The following is a 12,398-nucleotide window of genomic DNA, read 5'->3' on the forward strand; positions in this document are numbered from 1 at the left end:
ATAATATTAATAAACTAAGAAACTAACTAAAACAATATTAATTATAATATTAAACTATAATAAAAATATTAATAAACTATTACTTGATACGACTAAAAAATGAAGAGTCCAAATAAAGAGTCCAAATTTATAATTAATTATTATTAATTAAATGTAATTATAAATTATACAAATGTATACTTAATTATTAGTAATTAAGTATCTTTGAAACAAACTATTTCTTGACAAATTTCCAAGAAATTAAGACTCCAGTTTAAAAGTTTTAACATAACAACAGTTGCACCCATCAAAGAAATATCAATTCTCTAATTTCACACAAGAATTTATTTATACAAAATCGAAAATAACAAGCATTTCGAGTAGAAAAATAGCTATCGAATGATCGACAGTCAGAACTCTCTTTGAAACAAATGCAGAATCGTTGAAACACTCGCCCTTACCTACCCGCAACTCTCTATCCTCGTGGAGATCTTGGACTGCAAGCTCGTCTCGCAAGGATGATTCTGGCTCATGGTGTAAAACAACCCGTTATTCCCTGTACAGCCAAGGTCCATAACGACTCTGTCCGGAAATTCCACTGTTATCCTGCCTATCGGCACCAGCAGCAATAAAAGCGACGCGACTCCGCCGAACGATGAGAACAGGGATAGCAGGATCTAGATAGAGATATCGTCTGAACATCGGTGATCTGCTTCCTCCTTCTCTTCGCCGTATCGTACCGCGAATTTCAAAAGTCTAGAACGACTTCGGAAGGATCGGGATGCATTAAGCTCCAACAATTTTGATCAGGAAAAGCAAAGGATTTTGCAAGGATCAGAAGATTGTTAGGTATGAGAAATTCAGCCGATAATAATATTTTAACCCTTTCAGTCGCTACTTGGTAAAATTTCGAGGCTCGATATTAATTAATATATGAAATTTAAAATAATGTAACAGTGTGCGAGGTATCGAAATTAAATAATTCTACGTGTTAATTATTATACGATTTCCTATTTACTGTTCAGAAAATATCATGAGCCTTATAGCAGAACCTTTTTCAACTCGTACCCTTCTTTAGTCAGAAAATCGTCGAGCGCAAAAGGTTAACACTAAATCTACCATAATCAAGTAACCAGTGAATAGAAAAGAAATAGAAGCTTTATAAAATGAAATAATGAGAGATACTGAGAAAATGACTATACATATACTGGGAGAAAAATCACTCGCGAAGACGAGTCATTATTATAGTAACGTTGACCAATGATGAATTCAATTTTTAATGAAGGTTTGGAAAATGCTGATTTAGACCATAGTTTAGTGTTAACACGTTGCGTGCCACGTGTACCATTTATGGAACACGTTAAACTTGACCTTCAGGCCACGTGTACTATACATGGTACACGCAGCCATATTTATTTAATTCTCTGAAAACATATATGTGGGATTGGAACGAGTACAGCACCGAAAGAATGTTAACCCTTTTGCTATAACGGGTGACTATAGTCACCCAGGTACGAAACGTCACCTATACACGACAGGTGACTATAGTCATCGGTCACAAAAATTGAGCCAAGAATTAAGACAAGTGCTCCCTTTCCACTTAGCTCTCTTTAGAATTGCAAGCACTATTGCGATGATCAATTGTTCTTTTTCTGCTTCAAAAGACTTGGCCCCGAATGCTAAAGATTGCGCGAACCTAACCTAACCACCTTTGACACGGACACCAGCTGTAGCGAAAGGGTTAAGTGCCCAGTCCGTTTTGCTTTCCGTTCTGTTCAGGCCCAGACTCGACCGTCAAGTGGGCCACTGGCGCAATTGTTATAACAGGAATTCCCAAACATTAGGTCCAAAGGTAGCGAAGAATTTAACACCAGAAGTTAGCACCTTTTGGTCCTAGTCTGGGTCGGGCCCAAATGGGAAGTCTAGCACCGGTCCCCAGGGACTGGCGTAACGCTTAGCGTGTTAAGAGCGTTTGGGACTTAGGACGAAAGTGATTGTGTGCAAAGGATATTTACGACAAAGTCGAGAAACGAGTGACGTAGTTTAAGAATGCATTCTGAGTGTTTGAAATACCTGGCCCCCACCGACGTCACGTGGGAAATGTGTGACTAAGGAAAGAAGAGTATAAAGTTAGAATAAGGGTACGAGAATGAGAGGTTAGAGTGTTTTAGAGACAGTCTTACTCTCATGAGACCCCCCACCCTTATTCCACTACTCCCACCACTCTCTCTTCTATGATACACTGTTTTAAACGTTAATTTTTAATCGTAAGATTTACTATGCATACTAGTCGCATAGTAGCGTAAATTTTATATCATAGAATGGCTTTTGAAGGAACATGAGTGTATCAGGTTAGGAAAATTTGGGTGATAAAAGATAAAGGATTATATGACAGGCTGTTTTAATCGTCAATTTTTAATCGTAACATAAAGAGTAGACTGGGAATAACATTAGTGTGTCAGATTTAAAGAGTTTGAACGATCAAAGATATAGGTTATGTTCGGCATGCTTGAACGTCAGTAGTGTGTATAGATATATCGTATTGTAACGTGAGCTTTGAAATTAGAAAATGGCTTTGAGCTTGGATAATAAAGGATAAAAGATGCTATATTAATGACTCTTTATTGTGGTTTGTCAACTTCTTTTTTGAAATTGTGTAACTCCAATTTTTTATTTTTTATTTTTAATTCAAAAGATGGATTTTGAAAAGATTATCTGAATATTGAATTATAGTGATAAAGGACAGAAGATTCTGTGTTAAGAGATTTTTTATCGTCAGTTGTCTTTGTACCTAATGAGAATTTTAGGTTAGAATTGAAGACTGGATGATTTAAGTATTATATTTAATAGATGACACTATTTTGGTACTTTTTGATTGATTTGATTTTGATTTTGATTGTTAATGATCTTCTTCTTCGTTAAATTTTTAATTTGGAAGATTGTTTTGTAAAACGATTTTTAGGTTAGGTTTGAAAAATTTGGAAGATGAGGGATTTCTCAATTCTGTATTAAAGCTCTCAAGAATGAACTAGTGACATTACACTTGAAAAGTGGCAATTCGTGAAAGGTTACTAGGCCTGCTAGTGACTATCGTTTGTACATTTATTTCTAGGGATTATTTAGTGACTTATAAGTGAATTACTGAGAGGATGGTTGGCAAGTTTGGCACATAGTAATTATTCAAATGTGTGACGAGAAGAAGGGACGACAGACGTTAAAGTTTAAATTTTCGACAGACATTAAAGTTTACATGACTTATTTACATAATGAGTATAACGGGTGTGCTTATAATAATAATCGTTTCAACGAAGTTTTACCTTGAAATTTCCCACACGATCGGCGAACATTCCAGCCAAGGGTGGCATCACCATAGCCACCACTGGCGTTATGGCGCTCATTATGGCAGTCTCCTCCACGTTAATGCCGAGCTCCCTCATGTGTATTGTCAGGTATGGATAAAGTACATAGAGCGCTGAAAACGATAATTAAAAATTATACTAAAACAGAAAACAATTTTCTGACGAGAGATTGAAAACTTTCAGAAAATTGAAATACCATAAAATACTTATTTTAATTATCGATCGAGTTGTATAACGTAACTATACATGAAATTTACTTCGAATTAAATTTAAATTTATAGAATTTTGTTATTCAATTTTTATTCAATTTATAAAACTATTTTTCACCTTTACCAAACGTATGGAATTTAATTGAATAAATTAGATTAATGTATGATGTTTATGGAATTTCATTTAATTTATAAAATTACAGTATAGAATATTGGTATACAGTATAGTGTATTAGTATAGTATTTGTATTAGTATATACTATACTACATACAATAGTAAATTATTTATTTAAATTGTTATCACTGAATATCAATCTATAAATATATATTTATATATTATAATTATATATTTTATATTAATTACATATTTTATTATTATATATTTATATATTATTCAATGATAGCAATTATATAATATAATTGTTATTATATAATTATTATGTAATTGTGTTATTATATAATATATAGTCGTATATATTTTTATATATAATATATATAAAAGTCGAGAGAAATTTAAATAATTATTTTACATATATTTTTTCTAAACAGGAATATATTTTTGCAACTATAGTTGCCGTTAAAGTATCATTTGAATTGCTCGAAAAATATAAAACACAGATGAAATAATAAAAGAAAGGTAATGGAAATAAATCAGGAAGGGAATAGCGTAAGCTGTTTTAAAAAGAGGATCCGAGCTTTTATGAAGTGTAGACGTTGTAATAAATCAGTAATGTGGTTTAGCCGTGTAAATTATTCATAAAGAAGGTATACGTTGTGGTCAAAATAAACTGAAAACAAGAAACATTATCTAGCATAAATATTAATGTCGAAGAAGGTGGTTTAGTGACTAATTTGCAAGCGAAGCTGTTGGTTCAGGAAGTTATACAGGGTGATTCACAAACTTTGCATACCTCGAGTATTTTCAAAAGTATTGGTTACGCGAAAAAATTTTTTATACAAAAGTTGCATGATTCAAGAAGCACATTACGTTATGTATATACCTTTTTTTTATAGATGGCGGGATTTCGGAGATTTCAAGGTCATCTTTGTTATTTTAAAGGGAATAGTATATCTTTTGAGTCAGAATGTAAAAAAGCGTCGAATTTTTAACAAAAAACTACTAACCTTTGTTAACCCTAAATCTAATAGTTGGCGAGTAATTTAGCTTCGTTTTTCAAAAACTTAGAACGCATCATACCGAGTTACGGAGTCATAACTATAGTAAAATTTCGATAAAATAAAATTCGTGCATTACGTAATGCGCTTCTTGAAATATACATCTTTCGTATAAGAGAATTACTCGTAAAACGAATACTTTAGAAATTATTCGGCGTGTGCAAATAACGCGGACCACACTGTATATTGAACACGTATTCGTGACTTTCGTTAAAAATTTCCATGTCGTTGTAAAATCTTTTTTAAAGTAATCAACGTTGAGTTATTCAAAACAGAATAAATATGATGATAAAATTATCCAGTTAACATTTACACAAATACATCGTTCCATTATTTAATTTATTGATTTACGATTAATTAAAAATTGCGGTAAAATAATTGTTTCCCCAAAAAGATTTCTTTCGTCTAATTATATAGTATATAGTATATAGTTTATAGGTTATAGAGTTCAGAGTATATAGTATAGAGTATAGAGTATATAGATTCTATAGATAGAGTATACAGTATAGAGTATATAGATTCTATAGATAGAGTATACAGTATAGAGTATAGAGTATAGAGTATAAAGTAAACAGAGTATAGAATATAGTCTAGAGAATACAGTATATAGATTTAGAGTACAGAGTATACAGTCTAGAGAATAGAGTATATAGATATAGAATATAGAATATAGAGTATATAAAGTATAAGGTATAGAGTATGGAGTATAGAGTATAGAGTATAGAGTATAGAGTATAGAGTATAGAGTATAGAGTATAGAGCATAGAGTATAGAGCATAGAGTATAGAGTACAGAGTATAGAATATAGAGTATAGAATATAGAGTATAGAGTATATAGATATAGAGTACAGAGTATACAGTATAGAGAATAGAGTATATAGATATAGAATATAGAATAGAGAATATATACAATATAGAGTATAGAGTATACAGAGTATAGAATATAGAGTATATAGACTAGAGAATAGAGTATGTAGATACAGAATATAGTACTTAGAGTATATAGAGTATAGAGTATAAGCTTTAAAATATAAAATATAAATATAAGTATAAAGAACAGATATAATAATAAAATTCTGCGACAGAAATTTGAATTCATTTGAAATGACTTTATTTATTTATTTATTTTCTTGTTTTTAAATGATGTTGATTATTAACACGTTACTTAAATTAATTAATTATAGATTAATTAAACGTACGAAGAAAATAATTATAAAAAATACTCACTCGATGCTTGAACGAAGAATATCATTTTAAGAGGTAGCAACTCCTTGTGCCGGAAGTCCTTGATGATCCTTTGGAAGAAACTCTTGATCAGCATCATCTTGCCTTCGAAGAATGTTCAGTCGTAGGGAAGAGCTTCGTAAGTAATAGCAACGTCTGCCTCCAGTCAAATATTAAGAATGGCACCAATCACCGCGCATATCTTTTACAATACTGGGTCACCGTTGCATGCTTCTTGTTCTTACTGTAAAAAGAGATCTTTCTTTATAGTGATCATGTTATTTCGTCACTTTTATGATCGAGATTTGAACAGAGACAAATCATTTGCAAAGATGTAGTTGAATGTATTAAATTTCGAAACTAATTGTTTCGTTGCATTAAGAGGTACAGGTTATTCGAGGTACAGTCGGTGACAAAAATATTTGGACACAGGTATGATACGACTATTATGCCCTCTATTTTGAATAAATCTATAATGAATGTAATTACTGTACATTAGATATTAATATAATACAATATAATTATTAATAATACAATTGTTTAATATTGATATAATATACTAATAATGCAGGAATAATGTAATAGTAGTGGTAGCATATTATATTAACACTATTTTAGTAAATTATTAATATATTATGGTACACAATATAATCTAGTAACAGTATAATAATATTATTAACATACTATATTACATTATATTATTGATATATTATAATAAATTAAAATATTATAGTAATACATACTAATATAATATATTAATATATCAATGTATTAGTAACGTAGTAATAAAATATTAATATAACATATCAATGATATAATAATATAATACCTCTATAACATAATATAATTTGAAAAATAAAATTGCCTGTATGTCACAAAATATTTTTGTGACCAACTATACACGAGGTATCCGATATTTAAATGCATTTTATAAAAAGGTAAAAAGAAATTTTTATTTAAAAGATATTTTAATTGGAATTGTACGACACTATTGCCAATTTAATACTCGATTCAAGAAGTATATATTTAAATCAGGAATTCAACGGATTTTTATAGATATACATTACCAATTTTATATCAGAAGCTTTACTGGCTAGTTCCTTATATGTTTATCTCCTCCGATACTGTCTGTGAGACAGCTCGCACATACTTTCGTTCTTACCATAAATAGTAATAAGAAAGAATCGAGCATACATTGCACCGTAATAAAGAAAACAAACGTGACACATCGAGTCGGAATGTTTGAGTTAATTGAAACGATAAGGAGCGTTAATTATTAACATATACCAGGTGCTTCTCAAAGTATGGTATAATCATATCGGAGATGATTCCTCGTTAAAAAGCAAATCGAAAATGTAGAATAAAATTTTTCAATTCGTTGCTTCGTTTTCGAGAAAATCGCGGTTGAAAATTCACTGCAAACGCGCGTTGTTCACTCGCAAACCTAACCTAACCTAATCAGACTGCACGCGCTTTGAATTTCGAACTGATTTTTCACGAAAACGAGGCATCGAACGAAAAAATTTTGTTCCACATTTTCGATTCATTTTTGGTTGTAGAATAATCTCTAAAAAAAAATTTTCAAATTCGACTTTCTCTGAAACAGATGCTTGGACAACAAAATTTTATTCTTCCTTTCTAATTTATTTTTTAACATATAATCGCTTCCTGTCAAATCGAACCACTATATCTCAAAGCAGCCTATACTAATTATATTAATTAATAAATAAAAAAAAAGATATAAAATGTAATGAAAAATAAATAGAAAAATTGTGTTAATAATTTATCAGAAGAATATTTTATGATATTCGAGAAACAAAAAATAATAAATATTTTCCATTTTCAATTCGCAATCTGAATTTAAAAATTTTCTAATTATCCACTTCCACGATAGAGGTACTACCTGTTTCACTACGAGTGAGTCGATGATCAAGGAACTTCTTTGTGCCACGGACAAAGCCCAGTCGAATAATCAGAACGAAGCGGCGACAACCGAAAGAAAGTTCGAACGATCCTTAATTAATTCGCAAAATACATACCGAATTCCGCTGAACCGATTGTGGCACATTTATTTCGCGATAATACCGTTGCCCGCGCACGACCAACTTTGCATCCCGCCTCGTGTCAACGCGTCGCGTCAGCTGATTTTCCAAGCACGGCCGTCGAATACTGGCAATGAATCATTAGCGTGTTACAAAATGTTGGATTAAAATTCAATATCTGCTGCATTACAGGTCGATTTAATTAGTGTCACTGGAGAACAGTGTTTGACCCGCTATTTGGTCAGCCATTGCAACGAGGAAGGCTACTGGGCTGGGATAGCGCAGAAACTGTTGCATGATACCTGGACAGGTCCTGTTAGAATCTCCAAATTTGGGATTTTTCGAAAATTCGTAGAGTCTTCGATATGTGATATACCGGGTGTCCCGTTTCAAAAAATACACATTAATATTTCACCCGTAATCATCATCATGGTCATGGTGTACCTTCCTTATTTAACATCTAAGCAAGTCCAATTTGGGATTTTTCAAAAATTCGTAGTGTTTTCGATATGTGATATACCGGGTGCCCTATTATAAAAAAATCCTTTGAATATTTCCTCCACGATTATAATCATAGCCATGGTGTACCTTCCCTGTCTAATATCTGAGCAAATCCCATTAGAATCTCCAAATTTAGGATTTTTGAGAAATTTAGAGCGTTTTTGACAGTATAGGATATTTCGTTTAAAAAAGGATACTTGAACCTACTTTTGAAAATTATAGCTATGTCAATGGTCTACTTTCGTAGACACTAACACACGAACAGGTTCTATCAGAGGATGTAGGTTCAGGATTCTTTCAAAATTCGTAGCCTTTCTAAATAGTACTTAATGCAAAGGGTGTCTCGTTAAAAAAGGATATTGAAATATATTTTCTAGAATTATACCAAGAGATACGTACTACACCTAAACAGGACCTGTCAGGGGTCTAACTGTATTCTTTAGAATCGTGATTAAGGCAAGAATTTTTATAACGTTATGCTTGATCGAGTTCTGTCAGGTGGTCTAGGTTCCACCAGTAACCCAAAAAAGAGAATATTTTAAGTACAGTAAGGAGTCCAGCTTAGCTTGGCAACCAGCGAGTAAGTTGACCTAATCACATGCACGCATGAAGACAGGCACACACGAAGTTTCTTAATTAGTCAGACGGTCATTACCACTAACTTGAAACCTGTAGGCAATGTGTGACAAACGGAACGAACTACATATTGAACAGAGGTACACTTGCCTGTGGGTCATACAGACTGACCTGTTCTGAGCACTCTATAGTATATACCTGTATTTGAGACTATTCCTTGACTGTCAGGTTGCCTGGAATGCTGACAATATTTTTGATAATAGATAATAGATAATACGTAATGGAAACAAACTAGGTACCTTCTCTCGAATAATCTCATAGTATAGTACATATGAGAGTATGAGATACAGTATAGTCTGAGCAAGTTCTATTGGATACAAAAATACTCGAAACAAGAATCTTAAGGGTACTTTGTACGATCATTTGGCTGTTTGGAAAAATCACACTGTTTTGTGACAATAGTAAATATACAGGGTGTATAATTTAGAAGGGATTCTTGGGGTGACATCTAAGCAAGTATAGTGCGTTCGAGAAAAGAAGGCACAGCGTGTTTGCTTCCTCACATCTGGTTAACTCCACTGACACTCTCATGATCACAGGCAGTGACTGTTATTGGCCGAAAATGGTGGCTAAGATCATGGGTCACCGTTTGCGATCGAGGGAGTATTAGCGATAGCTAATCAGTCGTGAGGTTGTAAACATGCCTTTACGCACAGTACTGTTAGAGGGTCTAGATTAAATAAATCTTCGAAAAGACGTAAAAGTGAATACTTGAATCGCAGTTCTTGAGGCTGTTTGGAAAGTTTTGGTATTTGGTATTTGTGAAAGTAAATGTACAGGATGTCTCACTTAAAAGAAGACATCTAGATGCTTATCTCTTTCGGTATCACTGCGTGGGATAACGCCTGAGCAGGTCCTGTTAGAGGTCTGGTTTTGGTGAATCATCAAGAGCATTCAAAGATATTTGGTAGGTTCTGACGTTTCCTGGCAGAAAATATACAGGGTGACTCATTTACGAAAAGACATTTAAGCATCTTCTTTGGAATCGTAGTTGAGCAAGAGAATTCGGGATTGGTATCAGATAAAATTTTATTTCGGATTTTTATTAAATAAAAATTTTATTTAATTTTATTTAATAATTGGGAATTTTATTTAATAAAAATTTCTTATTTTTCCATCACATTTAGCATTATTATAAGTTAAAATTTTACTTGGTTTTAATTAAATGGCAATTTTTCATTTTTCACTATCTTAGTTAGCATTACTATAAAATGAAGTTTCATTTAGTAAATAAAATATTGTAAATCTGGAAGAAATTTAATTTTGTTACACAGAATTAATCAACTTATTTTTATAAAATTTTAATTATAATAAATAATTATAATTCTGTATAATAAAAGGGAATTCTGTATAATAAAATACAGAATTTTTCTCTAATTAATTCTGTATAATAAAAGGGAAATAATTAATTATTTGTTATTTACTATAATTCTTAAAAATCATTACCATACTAGTATAATAGTTTCGAAACTTGAGAATAATTTATAACCTCATACTAGATTATCTCAGACAACAGAAAATGAATATATATCAGCAGAAATGAAAAATAAAAGCACCATTGATAATACATAGATACTTAGGTTACCTGGGTAGTTAGGTTAGGGTTTCAACGCGATAATAATTGTTTTCTGCAGACTTAGCTAGCACCATCTTAAGTACAAAGTTGGTTAGGACAGGAGAATTTAAAAGCTTCGATATTGACAGTGGGAGAACGGTAGCCGTGACAGTGGACGATGTGTCAATACAAATGTCATGACTTTTACATAACGGTTTTACAATTCACACCAAGCGTCCTGTGTGTTACGCTGTCGAACGTCAGTTTCCGCTTCGAAACATCAATGGCGGCCTGACTACACGTGTAAGGCGGGGTCCGCATTATAATCGGAAAAATAATCAAATAGATAAACCGGGAAGTAAAAATTAATAAAGAATTTGCGAGAAGCAAAATTTTAGTTGCCTTTCAATATAGAAACGTCAATTCAAAAATAAAAATGATCACGAGCATTTTTATTATTTTATTCGTGTGATCGAAGATTAAGAATAGCACAAAATTTACGAAAAATAAAATTTCGATTATGTTTTAATACTGAATAATAAAAATTGTTTGCTTCTATTCTTTTTCTTGTTTTATTTGTATGAGTGAATATTAAAGTTGATAAAGAATTCAGTGACAGTAAAATTTCAATTATTTTCTAATATAAATACAATGATAATTACATACAAATGATAATACAAATATAAAAATTATAGTATGTTTTTATATTTTTCTATTCGTATGATTGAATATTAAAATTAATATAGAATTTACAAAAAATAAAATTTCAATTATTTTCTAATATGAAAATGATAATTTCAAAATAAAAATTATAGTGTATTTTTATACTTTTTTATTTCTGATAAAATCTAATCAGTATCGTATTTCTAATTTTGTAGTCCCCATTAATCACGAAAAGGTAATTTTATTTTAATTAAAATCAAATTCATAAATATATTTTCTTAATTTATTAAATATAAGAATTAAAATTTCCATTTAATATAAAAAATAAGTACTATATTTTCCAACTATAATTAAACTGTAATTTTAATATTAGTCTATAATAATAAAAATTAAATTTCCTTCATCGTCATTGATCATTGTAACCCAAGAAAATTTTATCCATTCATAACAGTCATTGCTAACTAAAATCATTTAAATTAATAACGATATTAATTCTTATATGATATCTTCAAAAATTTCTTTTATAACAATTGCAACTTAATTAATGACTTCATTTTTATAATAACTCTAATAACATCTTTATAATAACTTTATAGTCAATAAAACAAGCATCTTAAATAAAATAAAAGGAGACAATGATTAATAAGAATGCAAGAAAGTAACCCCACCCTTATTACAGTTCCTTATTACAATATCCATTCCGCCATTACCATCCATTTCCTAACCTTCAAATCGCTGAACTTTCTATGCAAACCTCCTCTCATCTTTAATTCATTTTTCGATCCTCCTTTGACCACGTTTCTCCCACCACAACCGGAAGAAATGCGATATGGAATTTATTGAAATAGAATCGTTGTCGTTAAGAAGTCAAACGTCACGCGGGATTATCGATGGAAACGGTTGCGTGATCTGTGGCGGGAAAAATGAATAATTCAAATCGGTTCGTGCAACGGAAACCACGGTGTTGCGAACTGGTAATTAAGCATGACAAGATTACGCAACTATGCACTTACGCGACTGATTACCCAAACGTTGGAACATTTTTCTTTTTTTT

At 31.4% G+C, this 12,398-nt stretch overlaps 1 protein-coding gene across 1 annotated transcript in view; it reads right to left on the reverse strand.

Moving 5' to 3' along the window:
• Positions 1-12,398, reverse strand: part of LOC108548817 (major facilitator superfamily domain-containing protein 6) — a 60,134-nt gene that overhangs the window by 17,599 nt on the left and 30,137 nt on the right. The window contains exons 2-5 of the mRNA XM_017901941.1: positions 5,951-6,191; positions 3,297-3,451; positions 445-656; positions 216-303 (exon numbers count right to left, since the gene is read on the reverse strand). Of these exons, the coding sequence (XP_017757430.1) occupies positions 216-303; positions 445-656; positions 3,297-3,451; positions 5,951-6,047 (552 nt within the window). The 5' untranslated portion in view covers positions 6,048-6,191. The remainder of the gene's footprint in view (positions 1-215; positions 304-444; positions 657-3,296; positions 3,452-5,950; positions 6,192-12,398) is intronic.

This window comes from Eufriesea mexicana, unplaced genomic scaffold (genome assembly GCF_001483705.2).
Source record: "Eufriesea mexicana isolate 0111107269 unplaced genomic scaffold, ASM148370v2 scaffold474474812, whole genome shotgun sequence".
NCBI classification, from domain to species: Eukaryota; Metazoa; Arthropoda; class Insecta; order Hymenoptera; family Apidae; genus Eufriesea; species Eufriesea mexicana.